Here is a 19685-nt window from a genome sequence, read left to right on the forward strand (position 1 = left end):
AACTGTATCAAAAATAGTAAGAAAACATTTCTGCAGCAGTACACACACAGCAGACAAATACCCCCTGAATTTCTGCTAGCTAGAACCAAACACATTCTTGATGCCATGGCTTGGAAGAAACCAAGTCTGCACATCACAGAAAGCATTATGTCCTTGACTGAAGACCTTAGCGTTATTTTAAATAATCTGAACATTATTTCCCCAATTCCTTCCAGCTGATCAGCAGGGTCTTCACTGACAATCTGGTCTGACTCTATCTCTCGGTCTTCATTGATTTGATAAGAACCTGGGAATGTGCTCACTTTGTATATGACCTTGTCCACATTTTCTATAAACTCATGGGTGAAGGCATGTTTTAAGATTATGCAAGAGATCCAAGAATGTAAGGGAACATTAGAAACAGCCTTACAGCTGAGACAAGGAGGTTTGTTTCAACACGACAGGATTAACCTCTTTGGCATGCAAGGACGCACTTTAGTGACCAGAGAAGAAGGACTGATTCAGCAGTTCTATCTTCACCACACTTCACTTAAAATTACTTTCACCGGCAGTCTGTCATCTCCTTGAATGTCATGAACATAACGCATATGGGAAATTAGGATTTTCCCAGTGGCCTGGACTTACAGCCTCTTATCTTGCAGGCCACATGAAGCACGTAGATGCTACCCATCTTCATACCAACTCCTCAAATGCCTCTATGGGAACAAGCAAAGGATTCCAGCCTATCTAAGGAGAATCACTTAAATATGATTATCAGTATGAAAAAAGCAGAAAGCTCTAATCCACAGCAATCCAACTCCTCTTATTTTATGACACTATTACCTACACAAAGGTAGAACAATACCTCTGCAAGTGTACCGATCTTGGAATGTTTCAAATGGAGCTGTGCTCTTTCTTACAAAACAATCATCTTTACTGATAGTCATCTTGACACTTCATGATCAAGCTTTATTAAAAAGATATTATGCAAAAAATATATCTAAACATTAAAGCCACAGCACACCTGATAACTCTTGTTTTACAAATGAGAGCACAGCCAAGTAGACTTGACAGTCTGCTACAATTATTTGTCTTTGTAGACGATCCACCATGGATAGCGTGGATTTTCGTCCATCAACCTGTTTGGAATATACAAACACAGAGCACAGAAAAATGTTAACAAAGATAATACAGAACACTAGTTTAAACTGACAAATTAAAAAATCCAGAATTAACTGCAAGTGGTAGTATTGCTAGTAACTTAACACAGCATTTTGAAGTGCAGAACTGTGCTAAAAGTTCTTTGATAGCTCATCAGAGCTATGAGCTTTATTAAGGGAGCTCCTACTTAATAAACAAGGAAACCTTACATATTTGCTATCAGCTATTTTTCTTAAGATTCTATGAATATTCAGAACAGATTTAAATTTCATTTAACTATTACTAAATGCATCAGACACGCAACTAAAAGATGTTTGATAGGAAGAGCACAGAAAGGGGTATACGACAAGTGGCAGGGAAAATACAGTGCCTCTTACGAGCACAGAGTTATGCATGTCAGGTTCAATACTTTTTATCAAGTAAACTAAATATTGAAGAGCAATGGCTTCTGCTGCTGCTGTAGATCTGCTATGTCACACACGGCACGCCACTCACTGGACGTTTCCATACTACTACTTTAACTAGTTCTCAATCTGCATGCTTTATTCTTCCTTCATTATTTAGAATGAAAAATCTAAAAAAGGAAGGAAAATTCCCTAGGAATATGCCTGGCACACAGCACTATGCAGCCTCAATGTTACAACTTTTGAACATTACTAGAGCATGTATGAATTAAAGTTAGCCTGAATTAGACAGGCCCCACGCTTCCTGAAATAATTTTAGTAGGTCACTAATTTGAGGTTAAGAAAAGGTGTTAAGAAAATAATTACTAACATCAACACAACCTGCTGCTTTAGAAGAGGAACTACCTGACTGAGTATTTTATGATACTTAGGAAATCCAAGCAAAATATTTGACTTACTTTCTAAATTTATTATCTCAACTGCTCTTCACATATCAAAAAATCATCTATTCAAAATATAAAGAGGCCAGAAAGGAAGTTTCCAGAAATATTTATCTGACACACAATTCCATATTTTACAAATAATGTTCTTACATTCTTTTTAATTTTGTTCTTGATTGTTTCTATAACTCCAGCTTCTTCACTTTCACAAAGTTTCTCTGTAGCCTTTAAGTCATCACATGCCAGCTGCATTTTCTCTTCTTCAAAAGTCATCATAGCATTCTACCAAAACCCAAACAGATTTGAATGATAAAAATCAAATATTTTTATTTCTACAAAAGCTATAGGATAGTAAGAGTTTTCATAAAAGCCTGACAATAAAACTTACTTTAAAAAAAAACAACATAATACACACACACATCAGTACACATACTTCTACAAACAAACACCAAACTAGAGATTTGAGTGTGCTTTACCAAAATTTCAAGACAAATCAGAACATACTAAGTCCTAACCCCTTGTCTTAACAAAGCTTCACACACAGTCAAACTGAATGCGCTGTCACATTACATTAAGTGGAAGAAAAATTCACATAAATTAATTTTCGATTATTGTTATGTAAGGCATGATTTGCATCTGTGCAGATACTGCTTATATATAATTCATCCACGTAAATAACAGGCCTCCAAAGTCAGTAACAAGTAACAGCTAATGCATTTTTCAAAATAATAACCACAATTCCTACATATGTAGGAAGAAAAAAAAAAATGCATCTGACTGCAACTACTGCTGAACCAATTTATAAAGAATTTCAGCACAAGTAACTTCTTTTCTTAATGCTTTATTAAACGAAGGCTCTGAATGACACAGGCACACAAAGTGCTGCTGCTATGTTTAGAACAGTAGCTAAGCAAGATATTTTCAAGATCCACTGATGCTGCACTGTGATGTTACCCTGGTTCAGCGCATCAATTTAGATAAGCAAGCCTGAGAGATTCTCCCTCTTTCCTTTCTCCTTCTCCACTGACTTAAAAGCAAACATATGCCCCGGGAGGTTTCCTAACCAATATATTTTTCCATATTGCATAGTCTACAGACACTAGAGAGAATTCAAATTAATTTCATTTACAACTTATCTATTTCTGGCATATTATAATAAATTCTGTCTTTAAAAAGAGTATTACCATAGATAATTTCTGGTGCAATCTAAGATTAAGCAGCAAAGTCAGAATAAGGAGAGTCTAAAAAACAAGATACAGACATTTTCTAATACACCTGCTCAGTTTTCATAAAAGATAATCTCATTTTTAGTACATTAAGAAGAAAAGCATTAAACAGACCTGACTTGCTCATTATGACTCTTTAGTCAGTCAACATTCTCAGTTCTCATATATTCAAAAAGGAAGCAATGTGAATGGATCAAATTAACAACTTTCAGCAGTATGGATGGAGAAGTTTTCAATACCAAAAGTTATCAGGAAAATGGCATTTATGAGTATTATTTTGATAATACCTCTACTGCTCATTTAGGAGAGGGTTTTATTATGGCTCTTTTAATGGAACTCATAAATATTTCACACATTTGACCAGCTGAATCACAGAACCTCTACTTCAAATTTAAACCACATGAGTAAACAAGTTTTATATAAATGAGTTTCCCAGCTGAAACCAGGACATAACAACTTATTTTCTAGCTACATTTAATCTAAAACTTTGAAAAAATTAAGTCTCGTAAAAAGAAACAAATTAGACTATCCACCATTACAAATGCACGCATACACATAAAAACATTAATCACAAGAGAAGAGATGTCTGCTCCCATCTACTCACCAAAAAACTGACAAAACTGGCTCCAAAACTCATTAATGGGCTATGGTTTCTGTAAAGAAAACAAAATGTAGTTACTATATTTGCACATATTTCCTATTGTAAAGATCAATATTGCATTTCTTGATTTTAATTTATACATCTGTAAATAAATCTTGGGGTTTTTATATTAAGTTACAAACAAATGTTGTATCATTCTGCAAGACATAATGGAAATGGAAACCCAAAAGCTTAATCATTTTTACAAAGACTTGAATATATCTTTAAAAAATTTTTTTTTCAAGAATTAAGCTGTACATATTTTTTTAGAAAAACCAACTGTCATCAAAATACATCCAGTGCAGGTCAAAAAAATTTCAGAGCTACAAAAAATTAAAAATCTGCTAATTCTAGTCTTCTCTATGATCCATCACTACAATTTTGACCTAGCAGACAAATGTTAAGTGGTTCTATTAAGAGATTCCCACTTCTCCCTGTTCCTATGAATTTAAGTTAATCTACTCAGACTTAAAAAAAAAAAAGCATATGCTACATAACTAAGTTGTTGGAAATACAAAGTTTTTACAAGGCTTATGGTTTTATAGCTGCTTTGTTTCAAGCCCAGAATACGTATCTTACTACACTACGTGGAATAGTTTTAAGATGTTTCGCCTATTCCATTTGCAGGGATATTCCAAAAGAGTGAAATCAACTGCTAGATCAAAAAATGTAGGCAGCCAAAATCTTGGTAATATATGGGACAGGTTTCAAGCTTCAGGACTACTGTAGTCACACAGACCATGAGGCTCCAGTGATATCACATAGAAGGCATTTTAAAAAAATAATTTCAGGATCTCAGCGGTGCCACTGATCCACACTGTTCAGCAGTGGGCTGCCAGGTTATATGTCCATGTATAAATATCACAGCCAGAGTAAGGATAATACACATATAGCACTCCAGAAGAAAAAAATTATATAGAAACACTGACTTCCAGGATTTAAGAAGAGGTAACATTTATGCTATAGGTACATATATTACTACAGTACAGTACTTATGCTGTTTCCAACTTAATTCAGCAAGCAGCAGATTAAAGTAGAATTTTAAAATAGGACAAGCACTTGAAAAACATGGAGAAAATAGTATATTATTACAACACTGATTTCCAATAGTAAAGCCATATTATAATAGATTATTTTTTTAAAGGTAGTCATCAATATCCACCCCCCCTTCTCACTTTTTGATTTAGCATAAATATCTAAAAGGATGTGAACAAGAAGAAAAATAAAGAAAAACGGCTAAGAAACAAAGCAAGTTAGAACTGAAAAACCTTCCCTTTTTATATACATTGATCAATTCTGGATATACATACAAATGTAAGGTGAACATAACTTGCTACATTATTTCATTATTTTTTCAAAAGAAAAATAGGTTAGGTATTTTCCCCTTTGTTGGCAGGCCAACAAGAACAACTGCCAGTAAATGCCTCTGCTATTCAGTACCTGGACCGTTCTCTACCAACAGATGTGTTACACAGAGCAGTAAAAATCAACTACACAAGTTATACTTGCTGCTGCTGGCACTTTCAGCATGAACTCTTGCTGCAGAGGGCACATGGCGCTCTCATAATCCACTTTTCAACCCATGGGGCATGTGGGACCCATTCAGCAGCCAGTCTTATCACCAAACTCCACAGCACATAACTTCCACCATACGTTTCAAGGTCACACCTTGAATTATCAACACCCAATGGATCTAAAACCACAGAACAGATCAGCACAGAAAATTGTTTATGTTTATGTGCTTATGTACGAAGTTGCACTTACCTCATACTTCCAAGAAAGCTCAAAAATAAATCAAATGTTTCATTTTTGAGCTTCCTTATATCTACATACATAGAAAGAAGGAAGTTCTGGGGAGGCAAGCAGGTAGGCATCTCTAGATAATCAATCTTTCATACCAAAGTCCATTCAGAACAAAAAATTGTCAGAGAAAAATTGTTTATCGGAGTGAATTAAAAGAAGTCAACCACAACAGTCTTTGAATAGAACCAGAAAAATAAAAATGCATGACGTAAGAAATAGTTAATTAGGTTTGCACTTTTCAGTAAGATTCTTAGAACACACTTCTTGAATATTAAGTTTCCATCCACGCTGAAAATTTTACTTCATTACCAGGAATGGATCCAAAGAAAGTATTTTAATGGAATAACTAAAATTTTAGTTATCTGAACACCTGTAAAAAGTCTACTTATAAAATTGATAAGTATTACACTCTTACTAAAATTCTGCATAACAGAATCAAGATTTTGAAGTGGGTTTTTTTTCCCTCTGAAATGTGCATAAGCAAACCAAATAAGCTTAGCAACGTATGCAGTGGGCTCTCAGAAGAAAGTGGCATCCAGGCATTCCTTAGGACTTGGCAAGAAAGTTAAGAGTTTTATCAGCAAAACAAATACAAATTAAATATTGTGGAATTATAGAATAAATAGTAAAAGTGTTGCAAATGAAAACATTTTAAGTTCTAGACTACTTTTATTTTCTATGAACTTTAAAAAAAGATCCTCCTGTTGTAGAAATAGTTACTGAAGCTTAAGAACAAATGAAATACATCAGCTTTAGAGGTAAACTGATTCCCTGTCTATGGGAACAATATTTTCAAATAGAGCAATTTGAATGATGGCCATGTTTGGAAGCGAAACCACTAAAACTGAATAAACAGGAACATAGTTGAGAATAAAACAGCATATATATGTTGTTTCAGCAGGTCAATATGTATGCTAATTTGGGCATACTATTCAAACATTTTTTTTTAAATTTGGTTTTCTTTTCTCTTCAGGATTTTAAGAACCTGTTCTTAAGAGTGCACATATACATGTGTGAAGGTATCCACATTTAAATATACATGTTAAAAGCTTTTATACTTCTTTTCAGAGTATACTTTCTTTTCTGGTAAATTGTAACACTTTGTTAAAAAATGAGGCAATTAGTTACAGTTGAGAGCCAACTGCTCTTCCAAGGTTACAAAAGATATCAAAGCACTTACTGCAAGCAATGAAAATTTGTCTAAGTATTTTAACATATATTTGTTCAAGTAAAACTGAGGTTTTTCCCAAAAATAAATATTAATCTTTCAAAACTGCTTCCCCACTTGCACTCTGACACTCACAGCTCACTGTTTACAATTCTTCCACCATGATTAAAGACAACAAAAAACTCAAGAGCCACAGCTCTGAAATTATCACTAGCTGTAATACATGAGGTAAAATGTTGCAGATTAGTCCTTCTTAATTTTCAGTCACTTAATCTATAAAAAGCATTGTCATTACAGCACATATGGGCTGTAGCACATAAGGACCCTAAAGCAAGAAAACATGATGCATAATGTTACACCATGTCTGGGAGTTGCTTCTGTTGAGACCATGATGTTTGGCAATAAAAACATGAAAACTTCACTGCAGGAGCTCCTCATGCAGAGTTCATGTCATCACTAAACAAAACAAGGAACGCTTCTGCCACATTCTTACGTAGTCACTGGGTAGAGACTATAGTTGCAGCTTTACGGAAGATCATTTGTTAAGGTAATTTCAGCATTTAAACTCCATTTTAAACAACCAACGCATTTAGTACTCAATCTTTGTGAATATTATGTTGACTGATAAATTCTTCAACAGTTTAGGGTTATCTTTTCCTTGAGACCTAGGAAAAAGGTTTGCAATGGCACAGTACTGTCCCAGTAAACACTAAGGCATGAATAATGATGACAGTAAATTTCTAAGAAAAGCACAATTCCATGAAAAAAACCATTGGCTCAAACTCCTTCTAAGTGACCTTCAGCATCAGATGCTATTTTACATCTTTTGACAGATTCCAAAAAGTTGTTAAGATACAAACAAATGAGGTGGCACTTGAGAAAATACTAACAGGAAACCAATGGCCATATTCATGTTGACAGAAGTTACGGAACTGAATACAAATGAACACTGGGACACTGCACTACCCAAGTTGTCCTTGCTACTTTGAAGCAATAACCTCCATTAAGTAAATAAAAATCTCAAGATTTTTAATTAGCTCAAAGATGAAGAAAAATTCAGTCTCCAGACATATTTTGTAAAATACTGTTTGCACCTCACCTACCAAACTAGGACTCAGAAGATATATTTCTTATAAGAAAGTGTGCTATTAACACCATTTCTACAAGATACCGCAGTAAAAGGTTGTACATATCAATAAAGTTGGTATGTATAACTAAACTTAAGTCATAAGCTTAAGAGCACTGAAGTAGACTTTTCTTCCTGGTATATAAACTAGTGTTATATGAGACATTGCTTCCCCCAATAAACCCTAACTAATTCACCTCATTTCACGGCTTATCTTTAAGATGTTAATTCACTTTCAGAAGAAGGGTGTTTCCCGTGCCTCATTTTCACACACAATGATAACATTCAGGAGTTCTAAGCCTTGGTTTACTAAGGCTGAGATATTACAGTCCAATTTTACCGTAAAAAAATAAATCAGAAATGAAGCACACCAAAAGAAAAATCAATTACTTATCAGTATTTTCTTTTTTCTACATCCATTTCCACGGTAGTATTTCACTTCCAAATACATCAGCTTCTAAAAGTACTACAGCCTAGCTCAGGTTTAAATTTAAGTAATGTAATTAACCCGCCAACATTTCCTCCCTGCTTTTCTAGGCACTGTTACCTTTAACCATGGTCCACTAAGAATTCCAGTCATCATACTGATAGTGATGCTCAAGTTGAAACAAAACAAATGGGTTTCCTCCAAAGTAGGAGAGTAAAACATAATGAAAAATTAAGAATTAATGTAAGTTCACAGATAAATATAGAAGCAGCTACTGAATATTTTAAAACAAGCAGAAATACATATAACCTATATATAAAGGTAAGTAATTTACTGCAAAATCATACAAAACCTTGGGTCATTATTCCATCACAGATTATTCTAGAATATATTCTAAAAATTATTTGTGAGACTACAAACATAAGACAGATCTTTATACAAGTAAACATCTCACCCAATATTGGTATATGAAACAGGTAATGCAATATAAATGTCGTGAAAGCATTAAGACACACATTGAGAACTGCAAATGTCAGATCTGGGTTTAGTTTATGTTTCATAATCAGCCCAATTTTGTTTTAATTGTTAAATGAGTTTTTATCATACACTTCTATTTTCACTAGAAATACACAACCAAAAGAGAAATGGCCCTTTCCCATCCAGTTTTTACCTGATTTGTTTTGTCCTTACACAAATTAACAGGGGATTGTTTTGCTCTAACTTCAGGCTGTTAAGTTTAGATGCACAAGAATATCAAAACACTGGGAATTATGAGAAGCATTTTAAATTGCACCTTTACTTTGAAAAGTAGTTACAAAGCTGAGACAAGCTAGTTATAACATATCAACTGATTTGTACTAACTGTCCAATTGCACACTCTTAATCCATAAGAATTATGGACTTTCGCAAAATCTTCTTCCACCTTAGGTTCAACTAACCTGACTGAAATTATGTTCCAGGACAAACTATAGCAGCTTACATCATACATCTTCTTAGTATCTCTGAGCTCCTAAAGTATACTAAAACAAAAATATATCCATCCCATTACAATAGCCTGAAACAATGTATTAGAAATAGTAGATCAAAGAATGGGTGCACTAAGAAGAGTGAGAAGTCTTTACAATAGCTGTATCTTTCACAAACTTCATTTCTTTAGTTTTAAAATAAGATCTGCTTACTATCACACCTCTTCCGCAATCTCCACTAAATCTGACTTCTAACTTCTGAGTTATAAACTCAGATTTTTGTTTAGCTTTCTGTCATCTTTCCATGGATTTCTAGCCATCAGATTTTTCTTCATATGCCAAGTGGATCTCTCGACCTCCCCCTGCCCTCTTTACCCTTCTTTTGGCAACACCTGTCTCTGTCACGAAGGCCACAAAACTAAACATCACATTCAATGTGATCATCTCTATGTACACAGGTCTTGAAGATTTAAACTGCAGAACACTTAAAATTTTTCTAACCTAGCCATGTAACTGGAAGACTGATACTGCTTTTATGTGCACCATTATTATGTTAACATGCTCTGCCTAGCCTTGAGCAATGAAATCTTACCTCATTAAGGTACACATTTAGAATATTGCTGCTAAAAATCACTTCCCTCATATATAACTGTCCTTTCTATACATCCATCGAGCAGCTGCTCATCTGCCTATTGCTACAATAAACAAAAGCACACAGGGTTGCTACCAAGGCACTCATGACTTATTCTCACACTGCCAGTCAAGATGCCATCATCTTTCCCCCAACTGACTTACATCACCCTGCTGTCCTTACCTTTAGAGAAGCTATTGAAACATCTACTAAATCACTTAATTTTTGTTCTTAAGATTCCTTTGCTGAGCTCCATAAACAAGAATTTCAACAGCAGTTAGACTGCCCGTACATAGGCCATAATCTACCTGCTGATCAATGCTGGCTTAATGTCACCTTGTCTCAACTTGTATTTGGGTCAAAAGTATTTTTAGCCACAGACACCATTTTAAATTGGTAATATTAGGTTCAAACACCTACCCACAATGGAATTTCTGGTCCATTACTGAAGTTTGTATGTCTGTTAATACGTATACTGTAACATGTCATAACTTTAAAAATTTCTGGAAGCATACTAAGCTTTTTTCTCACTTTCCCATTTGCTCCAACTTCCCATTCTTCTCCATGTTCTGCTTTACCCTAGCAGGTTGCACAGCATGTTTTCCTACAGTGACCCCATTCTTTAAATCTTTACACATTTTGTCTTAGAATCACATTTCCTCTACATCATCTTCATTTTCTTCTTTGGAGATGACCTTATTATACACATTTTACTTATCCATCTTGTACCATTTCTCTTTTCATTCAGATGCAAGTTGAAAACTTCGAGTCTTCTCAGAAGTAAGAGTCATTCACACAAAGAGTCAAATATTTCCCTGGTAGGAGACAGAAGACTGTTGGATTTCTTTTAAGATAATATCCCTGATCTTATGCCTTATGTTGTGAGTCAACATTCTGCTAAAAAGCACCGGACTATATTTGAAACTGTCTTCTCTCCTCTTAGCTGGAGGAAGTTTTAAAATCATTTTTGAATTGCAAATGCTCTTAAAAAGTGAAGAATCAGCAAAAAAAAGGTCTTCTGACAGTTTCTTCTTTTCTTGAATGTTCAGGAATCCACAAAGCTAGAAGGGGAAAGAAGAACACTCCAATTCCAGCTTTCTTGCTAGTGTCAGGGTGGTTCACCAAAATGACTGCCATCCCACGAGCTGATTGTGGGCTCCATCTCCAATGCCTGTGTCCTTGGTTAACCTCCCCATCTCTCGCAGCTTTCACCAGTACTCAAAGTTTAAACTGATGCGAAATGGGATGGCATCAGCATTGTTCAAGCTGAACAGAAAGATTGATATCTGACAGTTGCAAATATGAGTTCGCACCGTGGTGACCTAACACAGCTACAAGCATTAAAGATGGTGGTGCTGTCTCTTGCAGATTTATGAAAATACCATATCCATTGGTATTTGATTCATGTTCAGAAGGTTGTCACCACTAGCAGGTGAAGGATCTAGACTTCTTAAAAAAAAAAAAACAACCTCACTCACAAAAAAGCATATGCAGATGTTGATGCTACTTGCGGATACTTTTTAAAACCCTGGTATCTTCTCTCAAGTATAAGTTAAAACAAACAAGACACAAACTACACCTCACAAATCAACTGCTTTACAGTGATAGTCAATGCAGTTCCAATTACATGTTGTATCTGACACAAAACAGACATGTTCACCTAACTTCTCCAGGTTCTAAAATAGATATATATGAGCTCTAAACATCAAAAGACAAAATAGTATGCTCCCATGCCCAACACAGAAACAATGGTTCTATAGCTAATGACTTTGAAGTACCACCACTCTTCAAAGGCAAGACTTTACTGTTACGGTGATACATATGAAACACAGCTGCCATTTCCACCCTGGTTTCCTCAAGGACTGCATTATGACCACCTTTCAAATATAACTGATTTTAGGTTCATCAGCCAGCTTTCTGGAAGATGCAAAAATGCAGAATAGCAAAGAAACAAACAGATCCAGCCTGCTTTGGAATGACAGTTGTCCTTAGGCTCATCAAGGTTGTCTACTTTCCCACAAAGAAAAATTAAAGTAATAAAAAGCAGAAGCAAAACCAGTAGTTTCTAAGAAACAGTTTTAACTAGTTTAAATGATGTGGCTAATGAAACTGAAGTTTTGCTGAATTATTGAGTTTCTAAATAGTCTTGCAGGCTCTTAAACAGTTTCCATAAGAAAAAAAATTTCCATTCCTCTCTTTACTTCTAGGATTCATCTGCTAACTGTTAAGCTTCTGAAAAAGAGCTAAACTACCTGCATGGGCAGCAGTCCAGAATTAACACTTTCTATAAGAAAGGTCACTTGAAATACAGACAACACACACACGCATCAAGTTCAAAAAGCTGCATTTCATCAGACATGTTTGAGCTCTAATGCTGCAAATTACAAACATCCGTATTAAATTATGGAGAGCTCCCAAAAGCTGCTCTTTCGGCTTACTAGTCCCATTTAGGGTGGGTTCTATTTCATAATTTCAAACATACACCAACAAAAATATACTCAGTTAAGGCTGTATACAGAGAAATATATAATAGCACTACTTAAGTCCTTGTAGGAAGAATACATCGAATACAAGTATAGAACCAAAAACCACTGGGAAAAAAAGTCAACCTCATTGCATGTGTCTCCAAAATCCGAATTTATAGGAAGCTGAGCATACTTTGCTTTATCTTCTCTCCTACCTCTAATGCGAAGTTTCAGCATACACCTAATCTGCAATTCAATGAAGGTCTACTAGTTCACAGCAAGAGGAACCCTGCTACAAATTTTGGGATGAGGTAGACAGGGCTGGAGATTTTTCACAGTCGTTTAGAAACTAAGACAGTGATTATCAATTTATTAATCCTAAAACTACTTAATCTAACGAAGGAATTCCTATTTACTCCTTGCAGGTAGTGTTTAAAGTCCAAGATCAAACAGTACACTGAACTTAAAGGCACCTCTTGATAAAAATCGAACAAAGAAAAGCCTGCACCTGGAAAAAAGACAGATAAGTTTCTGCATTTAACAAATCCTTAGTAATAAACCTTCTAGATAACCAAGAGAACAATTTGCAGAAGATATCATTATTCACCCTTTCAAGGGAGGATTAAGCTGCATTTTGAAAATAGGAATCTTAACAATTTTACTCCCTAGCATTACTATACACTATAAGAAGCATCACATATTTAGAATTCCTAGACCACTTCCAGATTCATACTACTGATAAAAAGCAATGGCACAACACAACAAAAAATGGAGGGGAGAAAACCTCATCAAGTGTTCCTTACCTGGTACCTTAAAAAAATACACAACACAAAAACAAACAACCAAAACCAACAGGTTCCTTAGATACCTAGAACAACTGACAACTCCAACAGACTCAAGAAAGAAGTAACTCATATGGTGCAACTTCATATGAATGTGAGGAATGCAGAATAGGGACCTTACTTGTCACCTACAATATTCCAATTAGTTCTACACAACAGTATTGCATATGTAACATAGCAGTACACACTAAAGACAGAAGGACATGTTTAATATTAGACTGTGGCAGGTACACAGTGAAGTTATTATTCCATTACTATTAAGGGGAGTTTTCTTAATTTGTCTCACTCCCCCCACTCTATCTCCAAACAGCCTTTTTGTAAATAAGATTTAAGTACATAAGTACACCATCACTATGAAGTGCTATTTTAAGTCGAAGTCTTTTTTAACCATACAGACAACAGCAGTATAGTGCATATTAATTATTTAGAATGTATGCGCAATTATAGCAGCTCAAGCTTGTGTGGAATGCATTAATCCTCAGACAAAAAGGACAGGTATAGGCAATCTTTTCTTTAAGACCAACTTACACAGCTGTGTTAATGCCATTCCTACCGGATGACTACTTAATGCACAAACCTAGACATGAGGTACGTAGGGATTATGAAGATAACCTTGCAGCCTGAAGATAATCGCAGCAGCATTCAAGGACCTTTTGCCAGTACCCGTTTTGTCGGCTGAAGCCAGCATCATAGGAGCATTGAAGCGAAAACCCCCAGGAAACGTCTTCAGGCGCACGTGTGTTTACTCATTCACGTTAGTGAAACGCAGCCAACGTTACCGAGGGACCCGCCGACCCCTGCCCAGCCCTTCCCCACCCCTTCAACAGGGCGGCAGGCACCTTCCACAGCAGCACGCCGCCCCCGCGCCAACTCAACGCGCTGTCCTGCAGCCCCGCGGAGACCCCGCAAAGCGGATCCGCAGCCTCACACCCCCCCGGCCACGAGGGCGAATCACGCGTGCCCTCTCCCCACGAGAGCGCAGACTGAGGCGGCAACCGGGAGCGCCAACCCCCTCCGCTCCGAGGAGCCGGGCAGGGCGAGGCTGCCTGCGCCAAGCCCCCCTGCCCAGGGCGCGGGGCCCTGCGCGCCTCACGGCCCCGCCGCCCGCTCACCGCGGGCCGAGGGGCAGGCGCCGCCACCCTGGGGACGCCGCCTGAGGGGAGAGCGGGTCCGGCGCGGCCGCGCAGGTGGGTGACGGGGACAGGTGCGCGGAGGCCGGGCCGCCGCCGGCGGGCGGAGGGGGGCGCCTGGGGCCGCGCTGCCAGAAGGTGCCCGGGGAGCGGTCGGCGGAGGGGCGGCCGGGGCTACCTGTATTTCTTGAAGAGCTGGTCGGACTCGCGGAAGCCGTTGTTCAGCAGCATGTTGATGCCGGCCAGCGCCAGCTCTGCGTCCTCGATGGGCAGCGGCGCTTCCCCGTCCTCCCGCCGCGGCGGCGGCTGCTCCGAGCCGGCCATGACGATGAGGAGGCAGCGGGACCCAGCCGGCTCTCACCCTACCTACCTACCTACCTACCTACCCACCCGCCCGCCCGCACCCCCTTCCCGGGAGGCTCGGTGCTGCCTCGGTGTGCCCGAGGGAGGAGCCGGGGGCGCCCGGTACCCGCGGAGGCGCGATCGCGGAGCCCGCCGCCGGGCCGTGCTCCCCCCACCCGCCCGCGCTGCGGCGACGCGGCAGCCGCCTCGCGCCCGCAAGCCCTCCAAAAGCAGCGGCGCCCGCCTCGCTCCCCAGCGCGCAGGCGCCGAGGGGGCCGCGCATGCGTGGCGGCGGACGGCGCGGCCGCCGGGCGAGGGGCTGAGGGATGTAACGGCCGTGGGGCGGCTCCTGTGGTGGCTCCTGTGGTGGCGGTGCCTGGGGTGGGGGGGATGGCGCTAGTTTGCTTCCCCGCGGAACCCTTAGCCGCCCTTGTTCGTCCTCTGCCTGGGAACTGCCGTCCCCCTGGCACCGGGGAAGGCACGGCGGGCCCCGGCGGGAGGGAGGCGGGAGCTGATGTCTGGCTTGGAGGGAATTTGTCTGCGGAGCTTGCTCGTTTTGTCCCACTTTGAGTTTTTTCTCCTCGGTGTGACTTCCTTCCCCGCGGACCCCTCTCCTCGCCGCGCTGGTGGGCGCAGACGAGTGGGTGGCAGCCGACCGGCCGCCCTCCCCGCAAAGAGGGCTCTCGACAGCCGTGAGGCTTCTCGCAAAACTTACAGGCGTTTTCCACGGGTAGGGTGCGGGAGCGGGGGCCGCAGCCGGGCCTTGGATGTGAAGTAAGGAAGTCCTCGTCTGATAGCGCAGTTTTCCCTTTTCAGGGAACTGATTTTTTTTTTTTTTTAAGTGATTTTAGTCAGTGGCCGAGGTCACTAGCACAGACTGAAGTTCCTTATTTGTACCATGGTGACTTTGTGACCTCCCCAGTGCAAGTCTGGAAACTGTAGGGTTTCTAGGAATTTACTCCCTAACTCCTGACACCTACCTGCATTAGCAGTAATGTGAACTTGCCCGTGAAGCTTGACAGCAAAAATCAGTATTTTGCAAGTTTGGTTCGGATATGGGCTAGTCTGGCAGGTGTTTCTAAGCACAGGATGGGTGAGAAAGTACATCTACATAAATGTATCCATTCCGACCCAAAATGGCCAAGTACCTGGACACTGGAAATACACCCACGTTGTTTTCACCCTCCTTTGCAGGAAGAGGCTTTCTTTGCTGCTCTTAAATTTAGATGAAGACAAACACCTATAACCTGGTCTTGCTTCCTGTCAGCTAGGACTGTGCTACAGCTGCTCTTGTGAAAATTCAAGGATCAGCCTTCCCACACACACACACTTGATAGCATACAAAAGAATGGGACCACACTCTACTTTTAGTAGCAACCCCTCTTCCCTGTCAAGAAAAACGTCTGTCTTCCTATGAATCAAGTAGCAATATTTCTGTACATGTCTTAGGGGAATTGCTACCACCACCTCCGGAAATACTCTGTACCAAAAACCCCTCGAGACAACACCTTTTGAAAGGTGAGGATTGTCTAATGCCAGGAGGCTTCTGAAATCTGTCAGGTGTGAATCAGGCCCTTTGGCTGATTCCCAGCCCCTCCAGTCTTACTCTTACTGAGCAGAGCTGGATATTCAGAGGGGTGTTTGAAGAGAACATGCCTTCTGTTACAATGCACATCTCCAAAACAGTGTGATCTACACAGCTTAGAAATCCTCAGGGGCTTGTAGGCAGTCAGCACAGCGTGAATGGGGAATGACGTGTTCTCCCATGTATTCACAGGTTATTTGTGAAATTTGGACTCCAGAAATTCAAGCAGCCTCGCTAAAAGGAAGTTTCACCTAAAAGGCAGTTTCACCACCTTTATTCTCCGTCTCAGGTGTGTGCAAGATACTGCATTCCAGATGAAAAAAATTACTTCTGTAAGGTTATCTCCCATGCAGGATTCTGTGGGCAGGGATTCGTGGTGGAGTGGTTTATAATAATATCCTTTCCCTTAGTCATACGTAATTGATTCGATCAAGAAGCAATGAATCTTCTTATGGATTCCCTGAGAACTCAGCATAGAGAAGGCTAACTCCTACCTCCAAGTACCATTTCTGAGGAGCAGTGAAGAGCCAAGTCCTTTGTGAAACACCTACGCCATTTCTCCAAAGCTATACTCCTATTTCCTAGCCCCTGTGTTTGAACAATAGTGTAGCAGGGCTGTGTGTGCTCTGCAGGTTTTTGGCCCCATGCACAAGGAGCTAGAATTCTTTTGAGATCTTTCTAGCACCTAGTTGCTCCAGACCTTGCTCAGGGCTGGCACTGATAATCTATTTTCTGTAACAAATGCTTTTATAACTATCCAGTAGCTAGCTATTAATTTTGAAACTCAAGATGTGAATAGCTAAATCAACTCTCCAGAAACATGGCTATAAATCTACAGAAGAAATTGGCAGAATGAAACTGCATTTCAACTGCTCAAGTAGAGAAGTAACGCATTAGAACACCAGTAATGAAGCAACATGACGTGCAGTTTGACTTCAACAGCTGAGTAGCAGCAGTAGTTTTATAGTGCCCATGTTGTTATCAACTGCACTGGAACCGCATTTTCCTGCAGAACTGGATTATGAAATCAGCAGGGCTGTAAGTCTCCCTGCCTACCCTGTAATGGCAAATGAGGTCTTGTGATGGGTTACAGTTAGTTTGATTCACACGGAGGATGTGGTACGGCTGATTCAGCCTGCTAAAAATGGCCCAGGGACTGAGGAAGCCACAGTGAACAGAGCTACATAGACGACTTGTACTTGCTAATCAAAGCTTGTATTTACTTCCCAGTCTACCAACACTCTAAACATCTGTCTTGGTTTTTGGTTTTTCTTTTAATTCCTGGTAGCATACTATCATCAGCACGATAGGCACCCATCAGCCAACAGTTTCAGCAGATGGACCAGTTGGTGGCCAGCTTTCCCCTTGCCTCACAGCTCACTGCAGTGCAGTATTGAATAACCCATGCTACTGTGGCCTATGTTACCTCTCTCTTATGAAAACAGATTGAGGCTACTGGTTTGTAATTACTCAAGGACAATAAAGTTACTGATAGTGAGCAAGAATTGTACTTTTAAGAAATTAACTGACCTAAAATTTCCAAGACCTTTACTCTGGTTTCCCAGAAGTTTTTAGATAGATAAAAGGCAAAGTGAGCTACCGTATTCACATCCTGTAAGAGATACAGAATTGAGGTGGGTTTATAGCCCCTTTGCAGGACACTGCTGTCGTAGTTCAAGATAGCCTGTACATTTGAATACTCAATTGCTCTTCCCTTTGACAAGCTTTCCAAGTTTCTGCCACGTCTTTGTGCTTCTGACAGGGAGAAGTCCTGCAAGTCATCATCTTCACATCCTGGTCCCTGAGTCAAAAACTGTTTTTCATTGGTGTTTTTCCTCTGTAAGACTATTTAGAATTTAGCCCTCCTATAAGCTCCGTGAGCTACAGAGAAGGGTGAAAGTTGAAGTAGCAGGGAATAAATTATTACAGAAAAGCATATTGATTTATGTAAAGCATCAGAGAGAATAGAGTTAAAAACAAGAACAGACCTATATTCATATTTTCTTTAATATAATTTTCATACTCTGTAAATTAGGTCCCGCTTGTCCCAGGGCCCTTCTCCACTGTGTCTGGATGAGGCAATCTAACCCCTTGCTTCTGTCTCAGAGTGCCCTAAATCTGATTTTGTTGGGTTTCTTTTTACTTATCTTGTTCCAAAACTCTACCTCTGTCCTGGAACACCTCAATAAGCTGGTACAATTTACACTTTTTAAGATGGAGATGAAATTTCAGCAGTGGATTTAGAATATTTGATCATCAGCAATTAAGTTAAGCGTCACTGCTCATTTAAGTAGAGAGAAGTAAAATCCTTCAGAATGGAATTAACTTTTTTCCTCTGTGTCGCAGAAAGTGTGATTGTGTATGTATATAAAGTGTTGAAAATACTAGTTAAAATCATAAGGACATCTCCCACACTTTTTCAGTCTCAGACACAAACCTGCAGAATCCACTCCTGTAATTTTTAATTCCTTTCGAGGATTTGCTATTCTAGTTAAATATCAGGTGTGGTCCCACTGTTGGTTGTGAAGGGTTGTTACAATCCAGGGTACAGCCATCTTTTCTGCACCAGCTGTTAGAGGGGTCTTATGTGTGTCAGTGACTGCCAATGACGGCTAATGAATACATAAATGTGAGTATCTTCCCTTTTTGAATATTTTGTATTTGGTAAGAAAAAAATTAAGTTCACAAGTACATTTCTAAGGAAATGTAATTTTTAAGTAGCTAAAGGCACAATTGTTCCTGGGCTTTGTGCCTCACACTGTAACTGAGTTTTGCAGCAATGAAGGTGACTTCCTATTGTGTCTTATCACTTAAATATTTATCAGTGGTGAGCCCTACATCTGTTATCATCATGCATTTTCCATACAGCGCAGCAACTAAGCAATACTACAAAGCCAAGCTAATCTTCAGAGCTGGCTCTCCACATTTGCCTATTAATATGCATTGGCATTTTGAGGGCTAAACCCCGCCTAAGGACACACACATGAAATGACTATTGAAATGACTTGTATGTTCTGTCAATAGGCAAGGAGTATGCATACATATCCTGGTAAAACAAAACAGGCTCAATGGGCCTCTTCATCCAAAGTATTCCAAGGATACTGAAGTTGAGTCTCTTCACCCTTTCCTCTGATTAAAGAGTGTTACAGTGATAACAATTAGAAGAATAACCTTCGTTTGTTGCAGTGAACTTTACTCCAGAATCAACTAGTCCTTCCTCTCACAAGCTTTCTGTTTTCCCTGCCTATTTTTCAAAGGAAGCCTCTCAAGTATGGAGAGATATCATACGGAAAGTGACTGATCTCTCGATCTCTCTCGGTCAGAGCAGGTAAATTTATTGGAAAGTCAAAA

At 39.4% G+C, this 19685-nt stretch overlaps 1 protein-coding gene across 4 annotated transcripts in view; it reads right to left on the bottom strand.

Moving 5' to 3' along the window:
- TTC39C (tetratricopeptide repeat domain 39C) overlaps positions 1 to 14976 on the bottom strand; it is a 37061-nt gene extending 22085 nt beyond the window's left edge. For 2 of the 4 annotated variants that reach the window (XM_072852618.1, XM_072852617.1), the window contains exons 1-5: positions 14586 to 14976; positions 3815 to 3863; positions 3169 to 3225; positions 2138 to 2266; positions 1004 to 1118 (exon numbers count right to left, since the gene is read on the bottom strand). In XM_072852618.1, the coding sequence (XP_072708719.1) occupies positions 1004 to 1118; positions 2138 to 2266; positions 3169 to 3225; positions 3815 to 3863; positions 14586 to 14731 (496 nt within the window). In that variant the 5' untranslated portion in view covers positions 14732 to 14976. The remainder of the gene's footprint in view (positions 1 to 1003; positions 1119 to 2137; positions 2267 to 3168; positions 3226 to 3814; positions 3864 to 14585) is intronic. The other 2 variants (XM_072852620.1, XM_072852619.1) reach the window with 1 other exon arrangement.
- Positions 14977 to 19685: the final 4709 nt, after the last annotated feature.

Source organism: Ciconia boyciana, chromosome 2 (assembly GCF_034638445.1).
Source record: "Ciconia boyciana chromosome 2, ASM3463844v1, whole genome shotgun sequence".
Taxonomy (NCBI): Eukaryota; Metazoa; Chordata; class Aves; order Ciconiiformes; family Ciconiidae; genus Ciconia; species Ciconia boyciana.